Raw genomic sequence first — 25,039 nt, forward strand, 5'->3', positions numbered from 1 at the left:
ACTTGCATATGTGTCAAATGGCAACTAATCACTAATCAGTTGGCATCATCATCAGCCGCTTGGACTTTTCAACTTTTCAATGTGAAAAATACTTTATGATATGCCCCCCCCCCCCCCCCGCCCTCATTAACACACACACACACACACACCCCGCATTTCACCTGAGTTGCTTGGCTGGTTACCTGGCTGCTTGGCTGGTTCTTATTTACGTTTACGTGTTGTGCAGCGCTCTGTCGATTTCACTTCAGCTTCTTCTTCAGAGCACTTGCATGTTCTTCTTCTTCTTCTTCGACTACTTTTTTTTTTATCGTTATTTTGTTATTTATTTTATTAACTTTTATTACTTTTTTTTTTGGTTGCTATTTTTTATGCGCTCGCTTTAGACTTTAGTCCGAAAGCTAATAAAATCGTTGACAACACACACACACACACACACGCACACGCACACACACACATACATATCACGCAGAAAGCTCTCATTGAGTGTAGCTTTCCAGGACCAACGGATCGAGCGCGCGCGCAAGAGCGTTAAAAACGAGGACATTTTCTTTTCAACGGTAAGTGCTCGATATAAGAGTATGTATAAGAGTATCAGAACCAAAGCTCCACACAATTTCTATGGCATTTTTGCACGTCCCTCAATAGTGTGATAAGGCAGCGTGAACAGCGTTGCCAGATAGCTTGCAAACAGGCAGCAGTTCCTAATAATTTATGTTGGCAGCGCTAATCATTAGAAAATGCTGCTGCTGTTAACCGTTATTGGATATACACACGTATGCATGTGTGTGAGAGTCACTTGATCTCTTTATAGACAATTTGCGTTATATATAACCAATTATTACTGGGCTTTAGTTGAAAAATGCTTGAATAATAATCTGTTTGATTCCAGAACTGTTTTTGTTGTTGCTCTGAGTTTAATATTTTGTATAAAGTACTTTTTTCTGGCCCTATTATGCAACTATATTGGTATCTTTTTTTCGCTAGAGATAATGAATGCAAATGCTGCTTTTGCTTCTGTGCATACATTACTCATTATTTAATAAAGCTAAGTCCATGGTTCTAGCTTTTTCTTCTTGAAATATTCTTGTTTTCTTTACTTTAACGCTGTTAATACAAATTATGAACTTGGTCTTAATCAAATCTTTTTGACTCAAGCGTTTTTTTTTTTTTTTGAGCCCATTATTTTCTCTTAGTGTATTGATGATAATTAGGCTTTAACGCGAGCCTAATGAGTTCACAAATCAATCAAATCAAATCAAATCAAAAGCAATCGAATCGCTAAGTAAACAATGCACACACACATAAATACCAATACATAGGACACACACAGATACACACTGAGAGAAATGATCGGTGTTAAATGCATCTGATCCGTCTTGGAGCGCATTAAATGCACCGTTAACTACTTCGAATTCTAATCAAGCTGATGCGACAAACCAAAGAACGCCGCGCGGTGGCACAATAAACTCAATTCCTTGCGCCAGTTAAAAAAAAATCACACACACACACCAAGAGAACGAGACGGGTAGGGGGGAAGAGACAGGTAAGAAACACGCGACTTGGCCATAAATGCAATGCCAAGTTGCCATTTGCCAGTTGTTGTTGTTGTTGTTGTTGTTGTTGTTGTTGTTGTCACATCTGTTGCAAGTTGGCAAACGGAGTTCAACTAACAGCTACACCTGTGTCCGTGTGCGCGTGTGTGTGTGTGTGTGTGTGTGCTTCTCTGTCTTGGCCTCAAATCATTTGCTTTTCAGCCTGAAACACCCTAAGCAGACGTGACGCGTACAAGTTTCTGGCATCTATTTGATCTATAATCGTGAACTCTTTTCTTATACCCTTGCCTAGGGTATACTGATATTGTCACAATTGATGTAACAACAACTTTCTCAGTTAAGGTATTCGGTTAGCACTTGATTGAGCTACTAAAGAAGTCGAAATCTGAGTCGATATCTTTGGAAAATCATATAGCTTGTATGGGATTAATTGAGATATTATTGGGTATTTATATTTTTGCATATTCATTCATATTTGAGTATTAAAAAATATATTGGTTGAAGTAAGTTGTAAACAGTTTTTTATATTTAAAAATATATAGTTATAATTATAATCAGGTCAAAAGTTTAATGTTTTTTCGATCAATTTTTAACTTTTTGTTAGCGATCGGTTTTCAACATAATGAAACATAGTTTGATATAATTTGATATATATTTAATCATAATTGATTAAAAATTTTGGCAATATGGTATCCCAGATAGATATCCGATAATCGGATCCAATTAAACGGTTTCACTTTTATCTCATTTTAGACTATTTTAACTTGGGTCAAGTGTATCGAATATTCGGCTAGGCCGAAAGAAACTCTTTGTTCTCTTCTTTTTTCTTTTGGTATCTCTTTTTTCGTACTTTCTGTGAGCCCATAGATCTTTTTAGCATCTGACTGTTGATTGTCGTTTGAATTCATTTGGTATTCATTCATTGTCGTCGACTTTCGTTCACCAACAGCTGGCAATAAACAGCATTAGCTTGTCCGGCTGCTATTTGAATTGACCCCCCCCACGTGCGTTGTACCTGCCCCTCTTCTGATCGAAGGCCCCGTTCAGTGACTCTTTCGGCCAGCTCTTTGATAACGCATAATTTATGAGCTGCCGCCAAAGACAATTTGATTTTGGCCAGCTTCGTTTTAATTCAGCAAGTATGCTCTGCACTCACACACAGATAAGATACACAGATACTCACAGCTACAGATACAGATAGAGATACAGAGATACATTTACAGCTTGGCAAACACGCGATTGGCCTTTTCTTTGTAAAATGCTAATTTGGCGCTTAACAAGTTTTCAACAATTTCTCGATATCTTTTCTGGCGTCTAACTGTTCTTTGCCTTTCTATAATACATGCTGCAACATCGTCAGATACAAGCCATACACCCCTCCCCGCCACTACGCCCCTTCTTCTCATTTGAATGATGAATGAATGAAATGGAAATCGGTTTGCATCTCGATAAGCCCAAATGAATGAAAAGGGAGAGTGAAGCGAGTTGAAAGAACATGCAAGCACATTAAAGATACAAATTATAACGCATCTCAATCAAAAAGAAACTCTCAGCTTCCACTGTAAATGAAGAAAGACTCTTTGCAAACCAAATGACATGCTTAAATACTCTTCAAACTCTTCTGTTCGGCGCATATTCCTCTGTTTGAAATTCGTGTGTCATTTGGGTTTGACATTCACTTGAAAGCGACGATCCGTTGCCTTGTCTACTTAGTACTTGGTATATTTGTGGTATTTTTTTTTGCAAATATACTAACTGCTTGCGAGTATTTTCACACTCATACGAAATTATTAATTTACTTAATGTCAGATATAAACGCTTCAAAGTTCACATATTTTTTGTATTTGGTATATTTTTGGTATTTGCTGACTATACTAACAACTACTTGCCAGTATTTTTATATCAATGCGAAATGCGTAATTTCCTTTATGTCCGCTGTAAGCGCTTCAAAGTTAAGATCTGTTTTTCTTAAATATTTCAACTTAGTATATTTTTGGTATTTTTTTCTCAATATACTAACAATTACTTGCGAGTATTTGTATATTCAGCGGTAAGGGCTTGAAAGCTAAAATCGGTTTCTCTCAACTACTTGTATTTGGTATATTTTTTGTATTTTTCCTGAATGTGCTAACAACTACTTGTGATTATTTTTATATTCATACAAAATGAGGATCATAAATACTAACTGCCCAAAAATATTAACCTCTTGCGGTATATTTTAATAATCAGGAAAAAAAACCTAACAAATTTATAGATTCTTATCATTTTGCGGGCGCTAGAACTCTTGAGAACAATATCATTATAAAGTGTCTGTCAAATTTGACACCAGCCACTAAACTGTGTTAGATATCTAGATTCTTGCGACTAACTCGCCCTCTGATAGACGTTGGTTTCAGACCTGGACACTTCATCTGAAACCTTGTCACTTTTTGAGCAGAGTATACAAAAAAATCATTCAAAATGTGGCTTACATTCGGCCTGTAGAATTCGCTTGTCAATGCACTAGAAAAAGTTAATGTGCTGAGCTGAAGAAAATTTAGATTGGCTACACAAATTAAACTAGTCCCAAACTCACTGAATTCCAGCGTCAAGTGTGTGTGTGTGTGTGTGTGTCTGTGTGTGGGAGTTTTTTTGCCTTCAGGGCTCAGGAGCTCTGCGAATCATTTGCATATTGTCATAAAATGAAATGCTTCCCTTGCACTCGCATGTGGCAGGCTCTGATAAACAGCAGCTTGGGCAGCAACGCATTCAACTGTTCCCAGCTGCATTTGGAGTTGCCACCGCCAAGCCGTGGTAGCTGTCAAAACAAAAGCCACCGCCCGGAGACGGAGACGGAGCGGGGCCAAGTGGCAGTTGTTGTCGCGCAATTCCCAAAGCATTTTGTGCCACCAAATTGAAAAGTTGCCGCTGCGGCTGTGGCAGCTACGATTCGTGTTGTTGTTGTTGGGCCATTTGACACGTTGTCGGTCTTTAGAGCAGCCCATTTTGAACATTAGAAATGACAACGGCATGGCCTCAGAAATCTCTAACCTCTCCCCCCCCTGCCCGGCTACACAATTTGCATCTTGTGGCAAGCACAGCTGCAAATCCGGGTGCTTGGCACTTGCCCAATTTTCGGCAAACCAAATAGGCACATTCGATGCGTTTAAGTGCGATAAACCGATTCAAGAAACTGTTTATAAACGGCTTGACTCGCTTTATTAAGTGCAATTCGGCTTAAATATCTGCTAAATGTGTTAAGCTGAAGATTGAGTAACCATCTAATATTTGACATGTGGATGGTAAAGCAGAGAGATGCTCACATAATTTACCTAAAAGCATTTGCACTTATAAAATATGTTTTAAAGTCTTTATACACACAAATATTTCCAAAATATGTTAAGCTGAAGTTTATGTACCCACCTAATATTTAACATGTGGATGGTAAATTCAAGCTGACAGCTTTACACAATTTGCACTTATTAAATGTATCATAAAATTTATATAATATACCCAAAAATATCTTCAATATGTTAAGCTGAAGTTTAAGTACCTACATAATATTTGACATGTAGATGGTAATTCAGTGTTGACACCTTCACATAATTAACCTAGAAGCATTTGCACTTATTAAGTATATCTTTAAGTGTATACTATACACAAATATCTTCTAAAGATGTCAAGCCCAAGTTTATGTACCTACCTAATATTTGACATGCAGATGGTCATTTTGAAAGTACTGTAAACCTTTTTTATAAACACGAATTTTGTGTTCATTTAAGCATTGCAAATGTCAGAGCCAATTTCTGTAAGTTCTCATAGAGTTTAACTCAAAGTTAGCTAAACAGAAAGTTGTAGAGTAAAAACCTTTTTAAATGGTCACAATTATACAAATATACATAATGTATATATATATGTTTTCGGAAAAAGCTGAATGGATAATTATGTGGTGAAAAGAAACAATATATAAATAAAAATAAACAAATAGCTCTTTTAAAATTTTGCCAACTTTTGACCAAATATAAACATGTTATGATAGTGTACATATTCATGTGAACGCTGGTGTATGCGGCGCCCAATGGCGAGCAATTAACCATTACCAACTAGACCAGTTCGGGCGGCTGGTCTACAAACCAGTTTAATTAAAATCAGGTGCAAAAGAAAGTGAACCATTTTCAGCTATATATACTATATATCTATATATATATACATATATATATATATATATATATATGTCTAATAATCAACATTAATTGTGGCTTTTGTGCCGCAGTTTTCATTGTTTGGCCGACAAGAAAATAAAAAGCCGGCAGATTGTTGGAAAATATATTAGAAAAAAAAAGAGTTTCATTAAAATGTATGGGTAACTGCGTTTTGTTCGGTGATTTACCGTTTAATGCTTTATGTGCGTGTGTGTGTGTGTGTGTTGGTGTGTGTGAAAATGCCGCTTCGATTGGAAAGTGGTCTTTTTCCCAAGCCAAACAAACGCCCGAAAAACCGCCGCTTTTGATAGCTAATTTAAAAAAGAGCTGATCGAATAAAAAAAAAAAAGAAAAAAACAAACCGCTAAAAAAACGAGTTGTGAAAGAAAAGTGAAAACTGTGCGACAATTCGGTTTTCCATTTCATTTGTATCGGGCATCGATACGTTAATGGGCTATTAATGAAATATGTGTGGCACTGCCCCAAGCATATCAGGTGGCAACTAGCCACCCCCCCTGGCCCCTCGCCCTGCCTCGCACAGCCAAAATGCGGCGCTGTTAATTGCAGCTCGGCTGTGGCAGCAACTGCTGCGGCTGCGGCTGCGGCTGCGGCTGCCGGCATTAACATTAATTAAGCGCTAGCGGAGCGTGCAACATGCGCCGCTAACAGCGCTGCCACACGTTGAAGCCACTTTCTATGGCTTACATATTTGGGACTGCCGACTCACGGCTTAAGTAGATCCCCGCCAGGCCGGCGCACTTAATTGGGTGCAGCGGCTGGGGCATGCGGCTGTGGCAGCGGGGGCAGCTAGCGCAGCTGCCTGCCACATGCAAAACAGTTAGACGCGACGCCGTCTGCAGCGCTGTGTGGCATGGCTTTTAGCTGCTTCTTTCCTCTCTCTCTCTCTCTCTCTCCCTCTCTCTACTCCTTAATACCCTAACTTTGTAAATTGGCATATATATATATATATATGTATATATTGATATATGCAGAGTTCAAGTTTTAAAGCTGCCCGTTCTACTGAATATATCGCAAGCCGTAGATATTTTCACAGAGAACTCTCGGGCTATATTAGATAGTGCCAATTGTTGGGGCTCAAGTTCTCCATGCTTTGTGGCTGATTCCACCTGAGTTGGCTTTAAGTTGGGCTTAAATGTGGCTTAAGTTGGGTCTAAGTTAATTGGAATTGGCTACATATAATATACACATATTCCTGTATATATGTAATATGCCAAAATGCATTCAAAAATGTAAGTTTTTTTTTTTTAAAGCTTTTTTAGTTCTTGTTCGCAAGGGTATTCAAAGTGCGGTTTGACAGATGCAGCCAACAGCTTTTTCTTCTATGCTACTTTTTGATAACAACAACAACAACAACAACAACAACAGGCGCTCAGGTGTTCTTTACAGTTAGCCATATTGTAATCTGTCCAGTGTACACTGATCCCGCGGCCAATTAGCCAAGTTAAGAGTGAAAAGCGCTGCCCAAAAAAAAAAAAAGAGAAATTAATCGGCCGCAAATTAAAGACGACAAGCAAAATAAACAAAAATATATATAAAAATAAGGTAGTAAAAAAAAAAAGTGTGTAAACTTTATAAGCAGACAATTTACCGTTGTTAAATCGCATTTCCATTGATTCGTTGTCGTTGTTGTTGTTGTCGATGCTTTAAACAATTTACAGTTCTGCGCGCGATTCTGACCGCATTTTTGCGCTTCAATTCAAAGGCAACAACAACAACAACAATCAACAACAAGCAGCAACAATGGCTTCTGGCAGTTGCCAACTGTATCTGTATCTGCATTTTGTATCTGTATCTGTATCTTGTATCTTTTATCCAGCAGCTGCTGCCCATCGGGCTTATTGTGTGCCCGCCTTTGTTCGAATGCGGCCCACAAATCGATTGAAAGCCGCTTCGCGCATACAATTTCGATTTCATTTTCACCTGTTGTTACCAGCGAATACCCCCTGCCCTACCCTCCCCACCCTGTTAGCTCCACCCCCTTTGGCGGTAAAAGTGTGCAAATACAGGTAATCATAAAAGAGAGAAATAAACACATTTATGCATAGCTGGACTTGATTTTGTTTGCGCTTTGCTTTTATTATTATTGCTCCAATGTGGGCTGGTCCGTTGCTCTGTTTGGACTGACTGATTGATTGATTGATTGATTGATTGATTGATTGCATGATTCACCACATGTCGGCAGTGAAAGTGCGCCTGCTGCCCGATCAATAGAAATTTGAGAACTAAACAACTTCTTGACTAAATTGTCTTATATTTGGGAATATTTTAGCTCTTTTGAATATCAATAGCATATAGAAAAGCTCGCAGCTTCTCGGAGTGTACAAGAGTTCAAACTCTTGCAAACTTTGTGCGTAAAACCCATTTTAAACAGATCTTGAATTGAGCTTAATTAGTTGCCCAAAACTTGGCTGATTTCCAACTCTTTCTTCATCATGTCCACAATTTGATCAGTTGACACACAAAAATGTTTATGTTGTGTTTAAGCATTTTTCTAAATATTTTTTAGGCTCTTCGAACTGAAAGAAATATATGAATTTAGTAAGCCCAAAAAAGTTTTCTTATAATTTGTATACCCTGAACCCATTGAAGATGGGTAAACAGGGTATAATGTATTTGTGCACATGTATGTAACAGGCAGAAGGAAGCATCTCCGACCCCATAAAGTATATATATTCCTGATCAGAATCAACATCCGAGTCGATCTAGCCATGTCCGTCTGTCTGTCCGTCCGTCTGTCTGTCCGTATGTATGAACGCAAGGATTTTAGAACCTATAAGAGCTAGAGACTTTAGCTGTAGGTCCTCCTAGTCTCCGCGCAGATCGAGTTTGATTCCGATATTCGATAACTTACCCCGTTTCCAAGTAATCGATAAAAATCGATATCGAAATCCGGTTTTTTGAGCAATTTGTGTAAATAATATGAGCTAGAGTCACCAAACTTGACATGTAGCTTCTAGAATAGTATATATATATCTTGGGTATCTTTCATTTTATACCTATCGCCTGTTGGAAGAAGAGGGTTTAGGGTATCCCCTAGTCGGGAGCTCCCGACTGGAACCTCTTACTTGTTTTTTCTATTTTTTTCATTTTAATACCTTAGAAAATGTTTTTCAAGCGCAATACCAAATCGTTCTTGAATTAATTCCTAGTTTAAATTTATACCCAGATTTATTGAACATTACAAATTGTTCAGGACTTTAAAAGTGTATTCTCTTCCCTGTATATCTCTTATCTGAAGACTTCTTCTTACTCTCTTTAGATTTGCTACCATCTCAACTCTCTGCATTATGTCTCGATTATCTAAATTGTGTTCATGTGCTTATTTTAATAATTTCTTTTGTAATTTTTTATTTACGTTCAACTGAAGTCCGTTTAAATTATACCCTCACAAATTGCTTGGTCAGCTCACGCTTTTGGGGCGTTAACACGATTCGCGGCGCTGTTTTTGGCAACGGAGCAAGCAGCGGGAATTGGGCTGTGGCCCCTGGCCTGTGGGCCACTGGCCCCCACTTGATCCGAGAAACGGGTTTCAATTTTGGGTCCACTAAAATTAGCCGCCTTGTCGTTTATTAAATTTCAGTTTGTTTATTGCTGCCCCAAAGATGTGCCACAGACAATTTGGTTGGTTCCGTTGGTGGAATTCTTTGGGTACGCCAATGAACGAGATGCTGAGCCATGGGAAATCTTTTCCTTAAACCTGTTTCTTGACATTCCGAAATTTGCACATTTCAACTATTTTGATAACTATCGATAACTTTTGCTAATTCCTACCATAATATGATCTTTAAAATAGAAGCATCTGGAAGATGTCATGTCATTTTGCATTTCTGTACAATGGATCTATTTCGATAACTATCGATAATTTGATTTGCGTTTAATCGTTTATCGTTTATCGATTTGTCCACAAATGCAAACCCTTCCAGGGCTCGGCTAATTATTTATACAGGATAAACACATTAATTAATTCAATTTCATGTCATTTTGCATTTCTATACAATTGATCTATTTCGATAACAATCGATGACTATCATATTTTCGTTTAATCGCTTAATCTTAATCGATAGCTATACAAATGCAACCCTTGCAGTCGGCACAACTGATCAATTTCGATAACTTTCGATAACTTTCGATAACTTTCGATAACTCTCTTTATCAATCGATCCTATCACAATTGATGGCAACTTGTAGCTAAGTATTTGCCCATTCATTTCGCACTCGCATACTTCCCTTAAATAGTTGATCGCTTCTCGATAACTGCAAGTGCAATCCTTGCAGCGCCCGACTAATTTGTGCAGCTCGCTTTTGCAGCCTTGCCGTTTTGTGGGTCACGACAAACTGGACCAAGCGTGAGAGACAGTCAAAATGCATTTCGCACTTGGCACTTGGCTCTTGGCGCTTGGCATTCGCAATCGCATTCGTCAAGCTCTCCCAGCAGATTTTCGCAATTGGCCAATTTCTTTTCATTAGCCGCATTCGCCACGCCACCCACTCACGCCAACTCTCGCCTGCCACTAACTGGCTGTTGCAAAGTGCCGCACAGTGGGACCGAATGCGCAAATCTTGCCAGCAAAAAATAATACTGCTGCTCTATTAAAATGCAGTTGATTGCGATTAAAACTGAAACTTTGGACTTGGCTGTATTTTTTACAAATAAAAACTTTAACAAATCATGTTGAAATGAAATCTGTTCACATATTGTTATTTGTGCTTTTATTATTTGTTTATTCGTTCAACAATTATGAAGTGCCCATTAAAGATTGACTCACATTGGGGCTGGTCAGTTGTGAACGACCTACAATCTCTACATACATTATCGCAACTTCGATAACAGTGAACACTTGATATTTTCATTTGTTCTTTAAAAGGTAGCTAAAACATCATCACGATGACACTTAATAGACCTTTTGTTATCGCAGCTCTTGAGCTTCGAGTCTTTTGTTGCACAACACATTGATTTATAAACTAACTAACTTCATTATTTCAGTATAATGCTTCGCTTGTTTTTAAACGCGTTTGAATATAGAACTTTTAGAGACCCCATAAAAGGATCCAATATAGTATATTACATATATTCAATTTCAGATATATGTTTTTATTTATTTAATTAAAGTGTTACAAATAGCGAGCGACTACTGTATTTAAATCAAAACCTTAAACGGAATTCTTAAGATTCCAACTCTTTTAGGATATAGCTAAGCATTATAAGGGAATTTAACTATGTTGACAGGCAAGTGTTTGTGGCACGATTAAAGCTCAATTGAAATTCTATTTTTGGTTGCACTTTCAACTATGTTGAACCACTGTGCGGCTCTGCGCCGCTCAAGCCACAGCGAATAATAGATGGCACAGACACCTGCCCTGCCATTGTGATGACATTTTGATGTATGCTATATGCCTTGAATCTGATTATTTAACCAGTTCTTCTTCTTGTTCTCGCTTTCTTTTGCAGATATAGCCGCAGCGCCCACATCGCCAGCATGTGGAGCCCACAAAAAGGTCCTACACGGCTGTGGGACCTTAGATTTAGTAGCTGTATATTTATTTTACATTTAATGGTAAGTACAACTTGAAAGTAAATATAATTATGGTTGGGAAAGGGAAAAATTGTATATTTATATGTAACATATACACATATATATTTACACGAGCAATGAATAATATATAGATTCTATGCGAATCTTATAATAGTAAACTTATATGGAACAAAGTATATAATACTAAAAGTATTTTGTACGAAGGCATATAGGTGTGTGTTTGTGTGTGTGAGGGTGTGTGTGTTGGTGCATGAAGAGATGTATGCATGCATGTTTGCTTTCTAATACCAAACGCAGACCAAGCTCATTTGTCGCTGTGCTGCAAATTTAAATAAAACGAATTTCTGCCAAATGCTCTACTCCTCGATTCTCAAGAATTCAAGTAGGCTCTGCAGTTTTTCATACTTATTTTTGTTGGTATTTTTTTTCGTTTTTTTTTTGTTTGTGTTTTTTTTTGTATGAATGTATGTGTAAATACATTTATATGTATGTATGTACGTGTGTTCATACCTATGATGCATGTATGTACCTATGTATGTACATATGTTAATATGTATGTATATGCGTATGTATGTACATATGTTAATATGTATGTATATGCGTATGTATGTACATATGTTAATATGTATGTATATGCGTATGTATGTATATATGCACATATTTATATATGTATGTATATGTATATGTATGTACATATATGTATATGTATGTATGTATGTTTGTATGTATGTATGAATGGATGTATGTATGTATGTATGTATGTATGTATGTATGTGTGTGTATATGTATATACATATATATGTATGTATGTATGTGTGTGTATATGTATATACATATATATGTATGTATGTATGTATGAATGTATGTATGTATGTATGTATATATGTATGTATGTATGTATGTTTGTATGTATGTATGAATGGATGTATGTATGTATGTATGTATGTTCGTATGTATGTGTGTGTATATGTATGTATGTATGCTTGTATGTATGCATGTATGTATGTATGTATCCGGGCATGTATTTATACATGTACGCATGCATACATGTTTGCATATATACAAAATATATAGAAATCAGCGATTTTAGCCTATCTACCACTACGAATCTAAGCACAATATACAAATAATCATAATTATCTTGATCAAGACAAACATTGATTGTGTAATTCATACGCACAATATCTTATCAAGTGCACATGATATGGCAAATCGAACGCTTTAATTTGTACGTGTCGAGTCACATATCTGTGCCCTTTGAGCACTTAGAGAGGCACTGATAGCGCGTCAGAGAGAGAGAGAGGGATAGTCAGATAGAGAGAGAGAGATAGATAGATAGAGAGGGCGGGGGAGAGTAAGATAGAGAGAGAGAGACAGCGCGAGCGAGAGAGAGGGATAGAATGTGAAATAATGTATGCTATTTTTGATTCAATACAATAATCATTTATATAAAAAAAAAAAGAATGTGAAATAGATACGATCGTATCAACATGTTTTATAGTGTTTTTACCTATCTATTTTAATACCCTATACCCCATAAAAAAAAGGGTATTATGATTTTTATATATGCAAAGTTGTACACTAATTATAACTATTTAAGCAAAAAAAGGGGCATACGCAGAAAAACTCTTCGATTTTAAAGGCAGAAACCCCGAAAAGGTCCACTTTTTTAAGACCCATTTTTGCATACAAATTTATCAAAATTTATAAATATTTTTATTTTAATCTTAAACTTAAATTGATTCGAAGTCGCTTTGGAAATATCAAAAAAAGTTAGGTTCTCTTTATTCCTTACGAGTCTTCTAGGAAACTATGATAATCAAACTAGGCATACAAAATATATATATTTTTATAGATCGCAACCTGCGGATTTTCAAAATATAAAAACGAAGTGAACAGTTCAAAGTAGAACACTTTTCTGGTAAAATTCGGGCAGATGGTATTCGAATTTTGTATCAGTGCAACGAATCGGAGGAGCTATCGGTCGAAAAAAGTTTATAACACAAAAACTTGTTTCTTTTAAAAGATATCTTAACCGAAATCGCCAATAAAGAGAGCTCTAATGCTATACTCCCCAACATTGTACTACAATGTTATATAAAGTATACAAATCGTAAATTTGCCAAATATCTGCAGGATTCTCAGCTGTTCCAAACTTAATATGTTGTTGTAAAATATAATCAAAGATCAGAATTGTTGAAAAAAAATATATAATAAATATAATTTCACAAGGACATGCAATAAGACAACAGATCCTAGACTTCTGTAGAGTATCTATATATGCAGTGCATCCACTTGACGAGCTTAGAATCTCTCGCCAATGGGCTTGATCGTGAGCTCGTGTATTTGGACATTCGGCGGTGTCTGAATGCAATAGGAGATCGCATCGGCGACATCCTCGGACCGCAACATGGGTAAATCGCCCAATCCAGCAATTTCGCTCTTGGCAATAATTTCGGTGTCCACAGCGCCGGGACTAATGCTCTATTGTGGGGAAAAAAACATGTTAAAATAATCGATTCCGCGTATTTCAAGTGGCACTCACTGTGATCTTTATTTTGGTGCCCTTGTTGAGGAACTCCTGGCGGAGCACCTCGGTCAGTGCGGTGATCGCATGCTTGGACGGCGCATACATATTGAAGCTCATCTGCGGCACAGCGGGCACATGGTGTCCGGCAATGCTGTTCACAATGACGACATGTCCATCGTCGATCTTGCGCCGCTGCAGCGAGAGGAACGCCTCGCGCGTGCACCAGGAGACGCCGAGCACGTTGGTGTCCAGTATGGAGCGCAGATCGGCGCTGTTGCCCTCGCTGATGATTTGGGTGGGACGCACAATGCCCGCATTATTGATCAGCACATCTGCGCCGCCCAGCTGCTTGTCGATCCAGGCAAAGGTATCGATCACCTGCTGCTCCACGCTCACGTCGCACTTGCGGTAATGGAAGCGCGCCGCCTGATCCGCGGGCAGCTCTGCCTTCAGCTCCTGCAGCCGATTCTCGCGACGCGCCAGAGCCACCACGACCAAGCCCTTGGCCACCAAATCCTTGCAGCAGGCCGCACCAATGCCCGAACTGGCGCCGGTTACCACGGCCACACGATTCAACCAACGATTCATTTTTAACAATATATATTTATGTGTCCGGCGGGCGAGCTATCGACGCTGTGACTGAACGTTAACGTCTCCGGCGACTTCGCTTTTATAGCGCAACCGGTTCTGCGTGAGCAGCTGATCGCCTGGCCCGGCACACTCACCTCCCGCACCTCCCGCACCCCTCGCAGCGGCAAGCGTAATACATTTGCAGGTATCTAAATGTTAGATTCGAAAAGAGCCGCGTCATGCTGATAGCACTATAACCCACTGGCCACTTGATAGAATCTAACCTTGACTCGCTCGCTGTCTATTTGGGAGCGCCTCGTTTGGCCTTTCCTCTCTCTCCAGCTCTCCCTCCCCCCCATCTCTCTCTCTCTCTCTCTATCTTACTCTCTGTTCGATTTGATGATCGTGCGAAATGGCTATCATCATTAGATCCGAGTTTTGTAGCCTTATTTCACAAGAGGCAAGTCGAATCAAGAAGAAATTCTATTTGTCTGGAATGTTTTATATGAAGACAGTCGGTTCCATTAAGTATATTTATATATATATATATATGATCAGTATGATCAGCTATAGTTATAATAACTGATCATGTCATAGTTAATTTGTTCGTGATATGAATGACAGACTATGCGTTTCTTTCGTATTTGCTGATCTGGAAAAATATTTAAGATTTCTCTTTGCTCTCTCTCCCTCTCTCTCTCTCTCTATCTCTCTATCTCTCTCTCTCTCTCTATCTGCCTCTCTCATGTGATCCATTTGAAATCTGGCTATTTAGCTGTGTGTATAAATATATCCCTCTTCTATGCGAGGGTGTCCAATAGTCGACTTGTCTGAAAATATGCCTTTTCATTGATATTCTTATTTTTGCGCCAGATAAGATTTATATATTTATATTGTTCCCCTAAAAGGGTATATTGGGCTTGTGCAAAAGTATGTAAAAGACAGAAGAAAGCATATATATTATGGATCAGGATGACTAGCTAAGTCGATCAAGTCATGTTTCCCTTCAAAAGCGGTTTAAGGGGTATATTGGGCTTGAGCAAAAGTATGTAACATGCAGAAGGAATCATATATTCTCGAAATCTGAGTCGTTCCGGGCATGTTCCCCTTAAAAATGGGAAAAATGGGAAAAAGGGTATATTGGGCTTTTGTATCAGGCAGATTACAAAATCTACAGACTTAAAATTTGAATTATATATTCTTCTATATCGAGTTGGCACAATATCTATTCGAATTTTGATGTAATATCTGCAGCTAAGAAATACTTAAATTTTGTTCTATCGTCGCCCATTCATTATTTTGTATGAGATGCCTAAGATCTGAAATTGTCATTACGATCGGACTACAAGCTCCGAGGAAGAACATATGGGTTAAGGGTATCTGCACGTCGGGCACACCCGACTGACGTACGCTTACTTGTTAATTGCCGAACGTATTTCATTTCGTATATTTCTCATGCGAAATCGTTTGGGAATGTTTTTGCTTGCTGAAAACTGAAAATCAGTTTTTAATTCGTGACGCAATAAAACAAAATTCATTTAATAATCATCATGATTTACAAATTCTTACGTGTATTCTTTCGCTCAGCTAAGACGAACACACACACATACCCATTAGCAGGTAGACAATTAAGAACACGTTTTCAATACCCTGTGTTCGCAACGCAAGGAGTATATTAAAGAAATTTATGATTTATGAGTCCAGTTGACTTTGAATGTTTAGCTAGAATAAACATAATCTATAAAAAGCTGATTTCACATGCAAAATTTATTGTCAGGCTAGAGAACTGAGGCAGATACAGGGTATAGCCTGGTCGACTACTTTAGACTTTTAGCTGGAAGTACAGACTTAATAAACTATTCTGTTTTAATGTCTGAGAAATCCCACTAACATTTAACTGGCTTCCAATTGTTAAAAAGAAAAGACACTCTTTAGTGAAATATAATCATATATTATAAAGATTAGAATGAAAAAAAAATAGAATATAAAATATATATATAGAATTGAATTTGACTTTGAGCGTCCATATTGGAACTAAGTATTATCTTATGACATGACAATAGTTCCGAGCCTTATACGGAGTATCTATAGCCTTGGGATGAGCTTAGAATTTCTCGCCAATGGGCTTGATTGTGAGCTCGTGTATTTGGACATTCGGCGGTGTCTGAATGCAATAGGAGATCGCATCGGCGACATCCTCGGACCGCAACAGGGGAAACTCGCCAAGGGAGGACAAATTACTCGTATCAATAATTTGCGTATCCACAGCGCCGGGACTTATGCTCTATGGTAGAAAGCAGACATATAGCAACTGTTATCTGGCAAATCAAATGGCACTCACTGTGATCTTTGTTTTGGTGCCCTTGTTGAGGAACTCCTGGCGGAGCACCTCGGTCAGTGCGGTGATCGCATACTTGGACGGCGCATACATATTGAAGCTCATCTGCGGCACAACCGGCACATGGTGTCCGGCAATGCTGTTCACAATGACGACATGTCCATCGTCGATCTTGCGCCGCTGCATCGAGAGGAACGCCTCGCGTGTGCACCAGGAGACGCCCAGCACATTGATGTCCAGTATGGAGCGCAGATCGGCGCTGGTCTCCGAGTTCAGGATTTCGGTGTGCAGCATTACGCCCGCACTATTGATCAGCACATCTGCGCCGCCCAGCTGCTTGTCGACCCAGGCAAAGGTATCGATCACCTGCTGCTCCACGCTCACGTCGCACTTGCGGTAATGGAAGCGCGCCGCCTGATCCGCGGGCAGCTCTGCCTTCAGCTCCTGGAGTTGATTCTCGCGACGCGCCAGAGCCACCACGACCATGCCCTTGGCCACCAAATCCTTGCAGGAGGCTGCACCAATGCCCGAACTGGCTCCGGTTACCACGGCCACACGATTCAACCAACGATTCATTTTCTTAAGTATTTAGTTTCTATGTCCGACTGGAGAGATATCAAGACTTTGACTGAACTCAAACGTCTCGCGTCGAGTCAGTTTTATAGCGCAACCGGTTGTGCGTGAGCAGCTGTTTACCTGCGCCGCCACACCCACCCCGCCCACAGCTCGTGATGGGACAGGTAAAGCATAGGTAGCTAAATATTTAATTTGAAAAGTGTCGCGTCATTCTGTTAGCGCAATTAACCGCTGTCCGCTCGACAGAATCTAGCCTCGACTAGGGTCGTTAGGCCTTACAGTTCCCCTCTCTCTCTCTCTCTATGTCTCTCTATGTCTCTCTCTCTCTCTATCTCTCACACTCTCGCTCGCTCGCTCTCTGAACAGGTTTAATAATTCGACACAGCCGACTGCTTTGCAGATGATTCAAATGACTCACACATTCATTCGGGGTTCCAGTTCACATTTAATATGTATCTCTACCTAAACCAACAAAGGGAGGTCTCAGGTACAAATTTACCTTAAGTGTGTGGCTTAAGAAAGTACTTTAGAAGGTTGCTTCAAAGTGATTTCAAATGTATTTCACTTGAAAAATATTCGGGCATTGTTGCCATCAGCTGTCTTATCGAACTGTTGTTTTATGGCTTGTCGATGACCTTGAAACAAGGCTCAAAACTGGAACCGTTCTATAAATTAATGTGTTTGAGGCCTAACGAGAAGGTAAGGATATGTTCGGTGCCCTTTTTGGCATTTGCCATATGTTGGGTTTCTTGAAAATATCTGGGAAAACAGAATATTGTGCCATACGAAAACTAATTTTCCGACCGTTTCTTCCTATATTGCCATATAATAGAGTCGTGCGATAGTTTAAATAGTAAGTGCCGGAGTTGGTTAAGATATCTTGATAAACAATAAAGTATATAAAGTCAATTTTGGACCGATCGTTCCTTTGACAGCCATATGATATAGTGGTTTGATCATGATCAGATTTATATCCTCAAAATATATTAATAAACAATAAAGTTTTCCATACAAGAAGCGCCTCATCGACCGATCGCTCCTATGGCAGCTACATATATGCTATAGTAGTTCGATCTTGACAAGACTTGGCTCAGATAAATGCAGCATAGCTTAACAAGAGTTGATAAAATTTTAAATATATATATGAGGAGCGTAGTGAAACCTTTAAATGACAAATTTGTGAATTGTGAAGATATTTGGAAAAACAAAATACTCGATTAGCTATATGATAAAGTGGTCCGATCCGCCCGACTCCGACATAACATATGCTCTGCCTGCAACAGAATGACGGAGCTAAGCAATATTGCAAGACGATGGCTCTAAAGAAGGGGACTAGTTTGCATAGAAGGAGACAGGCGGAGAGGAGGACAGACGGACAGATGGACGGACGGATGGACAGATAGATAGATGGACGGACATGGCTTTATCAACTCGGCCTTTGATGCTGAGTTCGAATTAATATACTTAATGGGCCCAGAAATGTCTCTTTATGGGCTTAAAGATGTCTTCTTCTATGCGTTACACATGTCATGATCAAATTATAATATCCTCTGCAAGGGTATACGAAACATGCCAAATGGGAGTCTGACCTTTTCAAGGTGATTTGCCGCACTTCAAAAAAAACAAAAAACAGAACAAAAATAAATAATTAACTTGTCAACTTCAGAGTGTAGTCCATGTTGCCTCGCATTGTGGACGCTGCAGACAATTTGGCACCGCCTTTTGGCCAATTGTGGATGGCATAGCAGGAGCAGGAGCAGGGGCAGGAGCAGGGGCAGGTGCAGGGGCAGGGGCAGGGGTAGGAGCTGGGGCAGCGGCAGCTGTCGTTCATAATTTTGAATGCTGCTTTTCGCGTGGCGAATGGGTATCAACTTTTACGGCAAGTGCAGCAGCGCGAAATTCCCATTTTGGCCCGTACGATTAAAGCCAAGACCAGCCTGGCCCCGTCTAGGAGCCAGCTTTGCGGCTGCGGCAAGTATGTAAATCCAGCCAGCTAGACGAGTTGCACGAGTTGCACGAGCTGCACGAGCTGCACGGCCACGGCAGCAGCTGCTGCTGGAATTTGCCTGCTCGATGCCTGGCAACAACCGCAAAACAAATCCAAAGCGGAAACCTGGCGCAATGCATTTCGTTTTTATTGGCAACATGTTTGGCGGGGCCAACAAGTGTAATTAAGCAAAAAAAAAAAAAAAACATCAATAGACTGATGTGCATTGTGTGCGGCAGCCTCAAGGCCGTCGCTGTGGCAGCCAACCCTAATTTCCAGGAGTCGGGTTAACGTCCGCGATTTGCAATCAGGGCAACTAACTAACTAACTAACCAACTAATTCCAACATGCTGGGGCAAGGATGGGGCAAGAGGGTCGCACCACACCATTCCAGTTCAGATGCCAGCTGCCAGTTGCCAGTTGCCAGTTGCCAGTTGCCAGTTGCCAGTTGTTAGTTGTTAGTTGTCGGCAGGTGCTGGCAGCAGCAGCAGGTGTCAAGTTTGCCAGTGGGAATCGCGTTAATTAGAAATTATAACGGTCTACATATCGTTGTCAGGCGCATCAGTTAAGAGATCTAGAAATGCACGAACATACAAACTTTCTCAAAAAAAGAAAAATAAATAAATTACATCCAGAAAAGTCAATTAAGTGTGCTGCGAAATGTTCAAGTTATTTCCCACATTTCGCACACTGCCAAACAGTTTGTTCCAATCTAAATGCAAGTTAAATACAAGCTAAATATGCGTAAGTAACTCGGCGAAATTGTGTTGGAATTGGATTTATAAAGAGGCATAAAAACGTATTCTTTAAGGCGACGTCAACTTGGCGGGAATTTAAAAGACTTTTGCCAGCTGCTTTAAAAAACAGTTTTAGCGGCCGGTTAAAAACTTTTACAAGCTGGTTTTAAACTTCTTGCTTCTAAAAGGAGCTCTAAAATTTTTTAAAAGTTTACCATTTAAGCGATATAAGAGGAAATGAACTTCATTGGAAGTGGCTTCAAAACTCATCTGTTCACAGCCTACTTTACAAGCTGGTTGTAAGCTCTTGTAAACTTTTACAAGCTGGTTTTAAACTTCTTCCTTTTAAAAGGTGGTCTAAAATTTCTTAATAGTTTACTAAGAGAAAATGAATTTCATTGGAAGTGGCTTCAAAACTCATCTGTTCACAGCCTACTTTACAAGCTGGTTGTAAGCTCCTGTAAACTTCTACAAGCTGGTCTTAAACTTCTTCCTTTCAAAAGGTGCTCTTAAATTCCTTAAAAGTTTACCATTTAAACGATATAAGTATTAAGGCTTAACCATTTAGGCTAGTAAGAATAAATGAACTTCACTGGAATTTGCTTCAAAACTCATCTGTTCACATCCTAATTTACAAGCTGGTTGTAAGCTCCTGTAAGATAGCTTGCAACTTATGTAAGAAAAAGAGCGTGAATATATTTGTAAATAACTTAAGCCTCGTTGATCTCTGATTACTTCAATAATAGTAAGACTTTGCTTTAATATCCGTATCTTTGTTCTTCTTCTATTTGCGCTAACAGTTTAGTTTAGTCATAGCTGGTAATGAACTGTGGCCCATGGATCGGCCAGATGGTATGCCAAACATAGTTTCACTGGAGGTCATGTGCGGTAAGGATCACATGGACGTACATTTGACCTTCTCCAATCCCTTCGAAGGCATTGTTAGCTCCAAAGGTGCGTACGACAAGACCATATACAGTTCGTAGTCTGACTTTATCCAATGTGTTTGATTAACAGGACAACACAGTGATCCGCGTTGTGTGTATGTGCCACCATCGACGGGCAAGACGTTCTTCTCGTTTCGCATCTCGTACTCACGCTGCGGCACCAAACCGGATCTCAACGGCCAGTTCTATGAGAATACGGTAAGTGGAACGTCCATTCACATCAAATTTAGCAAATGGGAATACGAAAGCGATCCTTAAGACATGCTCTTATCAAATGCAAACAGCTTTCAACTTATGATATTTGAAGAGAGTGATCGTAAAGCAATGTATCAATAAAGATCGTTCATTAAGGGAAGATCGACAAAGAGAATGATCAAGATCCACACTGTGGCCCGTAGATGAACGATCGGAAGTCAACGATCAGTGAACAGAGGCATCTTAGGGAAATTAATTGCACATAAATTACTAGTGAAGAGTGATCAAGAGTGATCGAAATGCCATGATATTTGTGAAGAGACAACGATCACGATGTAAATACCGAGTCTCTTAATCATAGACCATGCTATCCATGGGACCATCAAACGCAGCTGAAATTAAATGTTGCTAAAGCGATCCTCGAATCTGTGATCAGTGCTCAGTAAACAGGACTCTTCAATGAAAATTCCCATGGAGCTGAAAAAGAGAATCGATCATAAAGATAGCTGCTGCTCATATGGCATATGCCATATGCCAAAGCAAGCCCATGGGAGCCCATTGAGCTGAGCTGCATAACTGATCACTGATCGCTGATCGCTGATCGTTGATCACTGATCGCTTTCCCACGTTGCTGCACGCTGTGCATTCACCTGCTCGAGGGCCATTTACTTAACCCGCTAAACCGCTAAACCGCTAACCGCTAAATGGCATATTGTGACCGCAGGTAGTCGTGCAGTATGACAAGGATCTGCTGGAGGTCTGGGACGAGGCGAAGCGTTTGCGCTGCGAGTGGTTCAACGACTATGAGAAGACCGCCTCCAAGCCCCCGATGGTAATTGCCGATTTGGATGTAATACAGCTTGACTTTCGCGGTAAGTAGCGTGGGCCCTTGGCCTTTTCTTTTTCCTTCGCATACCCTGTAACCCCTTGGCAATTGCTAAAACGGGCATCGTGATTTTGTAACAGGCAAAACAACTCCTATCTATTTTATACATATTCTTGATCGCGTCGATGTGCTGAGACGATCAAACCATGTCCGTCCGTATATCGATAATTTATATTTATATATTATTTTATTTATAAAAATCTCCTTTTAAGCATATCTCGAGAAGTATAAATGCTAAAGACACCAAATTTGGTATGCATGTTTAAGTTTACCTCCTATTTGTTACTTCTTTCCGCTTACCTTTAAAGTTAGCAAGTTTTAGAAGTCCCAGCTTTTGGTATATGCTAAGGGTTTCCCTTCCTTTCGAATGATCGAAGCTGATTGCAGGGTATCTGCTAGTCGGGCACGCTCGACTCAGGCACTCAGGTACTCGATTTCTTTTTCAATTGGCTGACCCCAAAAAAATACGAAAAAAAAAAGTAATATTTTGTCTCTTGCACTCTCCGCTTTGTCTCGCGCAGGCGATAATGTCGATTGCTGGATGGAGATACAGCATGGCAAGGGACCCTGGGCGCCGCCGGTGAGCGGCATTGTGCCGCTGGGATCGACGCTCACCCTGGTGGTGGCCATCAATGACTATCGCGGTAAGTGCCCAGCAGCAGTTCCAGCAGTTCCTTCCCCCAACTAACAACTCTCTCTCTCTCTCTCTCTCTCTCTCTCTCTCCTTTTCTGTGCAGGTGAATTTGATATGCGCGTGAAGTCGTGCGTCGCCTCGGACGGTTCGGGACATGTCATCAATCTATCGGATGAATTTGGCTGCGTGCTGCGTCCCAAGATGATCTCACGCTTCCTCAAGGCACGCGCTCCCGATGAGCGCGCCACGGTCATAACATATGCCTTCTTCCATGCCTTCAAGTTTCCGGATGCGCTCAGCGTGCACATCAAGTGCAAGGTGGAGATTTGCCGACACGGCTGCCTGGATCACTGCCAGAATACGGCGGCCGGCGATGGACTGGGCCCGGCCATTGGCAATGCCCACGAGCGCAAGGATGTGCACATTGGCGATGCCATGGGCAGCAGCAGCAACAATGATATGCACAGAGATCTGGCCATGCCGCCGGCCAACATCGGTCACGGACCGCAGCCCGGACACCATGGTCTGGGCATGGGCATGGGCATGGGCATGGGCTTGGGCATGGGCATGGGCATGGGCATGGGCATGGATCATGACATCTTCTACGAGGACATCATACATGATCACAAACAGACCATGGGCGGGGCTGGCGGCGGCGGTGCTGGCGGTGGATCTGATCTATACGAGGAGAAGAGCGGCAATCTGCAGCCGCGACCCGTGCACGAGGATCCCGATGAGGAGGCCGATCTGTCCGATCTCTTTGGCGACGATGATCTGAGCGACATGGATAACGACGGCGAGCGCTATTTGGGACTGAAGAAGAGCGGCAAATTTCCGCACGGGCCCCGCCAGCTGGAGGCGCAAAAGCGCATGGGCGTGCCAATGGCAGGACCGCGCTCACTGGAGCCGAAAACGGAGCTGGACGATGTGCCGCGTCCCGTTTACCGGCCACAGGCGGAGGCATTAAAACAGCCGCGCGACGATCACATCGATCTGGACTTGCCGAATGCCAACAGCTCCACGGAGTCGACGGTGACGCAGACACAGACGCAGACGCCGCAAGGCAACAGCCGCCGGCGTCGTCGATCGTTGGTGATAGCGGATCGCAAGGTGCGCAGCGCCGACGTCGGCGTCAGCGGGCTGTACGATGTCATCTCTGAGGCGGATCTGGCCTTCTCGCCGGACTCCAAGCAGGAGGCGGTCACCGTCTTTCAGGGCAAGATCAGCGAGGAGGTCGTCTATGGCATTTGCATGCCGGTGCCCGGCTTCAGCATACTCTTCATTGTGGTCATCTCGGCGACCATTGTCTCGGCGCTAATCGCCGGCTCGCTGCTCTATCGCTATCAGCTGCAGAAGGAGGCGCTCGAGAAGCAGACGCCCATGCCCGTGCCGGGCACACTTGCCTCCTGGATGACGTTGCGCCTCTTCCGCTTGCGACACCTGCAACAGCAGCAACAGCAACAGCAGCAGCAGCAACAGTTGCCCAGCCCCGCTGCTGGCCATGAAACGGTGCAATGAGCGATCCCTTCTAGTTCCCTCCCCGCGTCCCTGTTCCTGTCCTTGTCCCTGCCCCCTCAAGTCTAGCCCTAATCCTGCTGCAACAGTTTTAACTTATTTATTTATATATATTTATTTTTTTTTTTTAGTTTTTTTTGTTTAACCACAAAGAAAATGTCCTATTGACTGGCAGGTTTTGCACCTGCACCTTTTCCAAACTCAGCACAGGTAGAAGAAAATTAAGTAGAAGAAGTAGCCACAAAGATAGAGCAGAAACCGAATGGAATGGAACACGTTTTCAGTTTAGTCGATCATTCGTTAGTTAGCCACAAAAAGAGCGAGGAAACGCAATGGAATGGAACATGCACAATCGAGTAGAAACAGAATGGAATGGAATGGAATGGTTCATGCTCTCTTCACTTTCCTTAAGATCAAGAATCAAAATAGAAACAAAATAGAATGGAGCATAAGAAACAGAACGGAAACCGAAACACAAATCCGCAGATGTCCAAATTTGTTAGTTAGTAACAGAGAGAAAGAGAGCAGGAACAAAACGGAATTTAGTTTTCCACTCATTCGTTAGTTAGAGAACAGAAACATAATGGAATGGAACCTGCATTCGTTCATTTATTCAGTCGTTAGCTAGAAGAAATCGATCAAACTTGAACATGCTTCGGCTCATATTTGACAAACAGATGGAATGAAAGCTCTGAAAGTGAGAAAAGCGAATGGACTGAAGCATGAATTGATTCATGCGCTAGCTGGCCACAGGGACAATGTGGAATGGAACACGTATTCGGCCACTCGTTAGTTTCTTACTCGTTAGTTTTTTGCTCTCGTCAGCTGAAACGGG

The 25,039-nt window shown here is 40.9% G+C and overlaps 3 protein-coding genes across 3 annotated transcripts; 1 reads left to right on the forward strand and 2 right to left on the reverse strand.

Moving 5' to 3' along the window:
• The first annotated feature begins 426 nt into the window (after positions 1-426).
• On the forward strand, positions 427-24,279 carry m (miniature). Its single transcript, XM_064691068.1, has 7 exons — positions 427-557; positions 11,205-11,310; positions 20,828-20,981; positions 21,045-21,172; positions 21,894-22,041; positions 22,577-22,699; positions 22,793-24,279. The coding sequence occupies exons 2-7, from the start codon at positions 11,233-11,235 to the stop codon at positions 24,205-24,207; spliced, it is 2,046 nt and encodes a 681-aa protein (XP_064547138.1). The 5' UTR covers positions 427-557; positions 11,205-11,232; the 3' UTR covers positions 24,208-24,279.
• On the reverse strand, positions 13,483-14,463 carry LOC135434435 (farnesol dehydrogenase-like). Its single transcript, XM_064691030.1, has 2 exons — positions 13,835-14,463; positions 13,483-13,773 (listed from the first exon to the last, which is right to left on the reverse strand). Exons 1-2 carry the CDS (start codon positions 14,405-14,407, stop codon positions 13,594-13,596), a joined length of 753 nt encoding a protein of 250 aa, XP_064547100.1. The 5' UTR covers positions 14,408-14,463; the 3' UTR covers positions 13,483-13,593.
• Positions 16,320-17,363, reverse strand: LOC135434440 (farnesol dehydrogenase-like). The gene is made up of 2 exons (XM_064691035.1): positions 16,731-17,363; positions 16,320-16,673 (listed from the first exon to the last, which is right to left on the reverse strand). Exons 1-2 carry the CDS (start codon positions 17,301-17,303, stop codon positions 16,494-16,496), a joined length of 753 nt encoding a protein of 250 aa, XP_064547105.1. The 5' UTR covers positions 17,304-17,363; the 3' UTR covers positions 16,320-16,493.
• Positions 24,280-25,039: the final 760 nt, after the last annotated feature.

The sequence above is a fragment of the Drosophila montana genome, unplaced genomic scaffold, assembly GCF_035044405.1.
Source record: "Drosophila montana isolate Dmon_TW-CO22-7 unplaced genomic scaffold, ASM3504440v1 contig_3325_1, whole genome shotgun sequence".
Classification (NCBI taxonomy): Eukaryota; Metazoa; Arthropoda; class Insecta; order Diptera; family Drosophilidae; genus Drosophila; species Drosophila montana.

Excerpts from the sequence above, each read along its gene's own strand:
- m (XM_064691068.1), top strand. The coding sequence starts at position 11,233 with ATGTGGAGCCCACAAAAAGGTCCTACACGGCTGTGGGACCTTAGATTT. Across the intron at positions 11,311-20,827 it reads TATTTATTTTACATTTAATG|TTTAGTTTAGTCATAGCTGG; the intron begins GTAAGTACAACT and ends TTGCGCTAACAG. Across the intron at positions 22,042-22,576 it reads AATACAGCTTGACTTTCGCG|GCGATAATGTCGATTGCTGG; the intron begins GTAAGTAGCGTG and ends TGTCTCGCGCAG.
- LOC135434435 (XM_064691030.1), bottom strand. The coding sequence starts at position 14,407 with ATGAATCGTTGGTTGAATCGTGTGGCCGTGGTAACCGGCGCCAGTTCG. Across the intron at positions 13,774-13,834 it reads GCACCAAAATAAAGATCACA|AGCATTAGTCCCGGCGCTGT; the intron begins GTGAGTGCCACT and ends TCCCCACAATAG.
- LOC135434440 (XM_064691035.1), bottom strand. The coding sequence starts at position 17,303 with ATGAATCGTTGGTTGAATCGTGTGGCCGTGGTAACCGGAGCCAGTTCG. Across the intron at positions 16,674-16,730 it reads GCACCAAAACAAAGATCACA|AGCATAAGTCCCGGCGCTGT; the intron begins GTGAGTGCCATT and ends TTTCTACCATAG.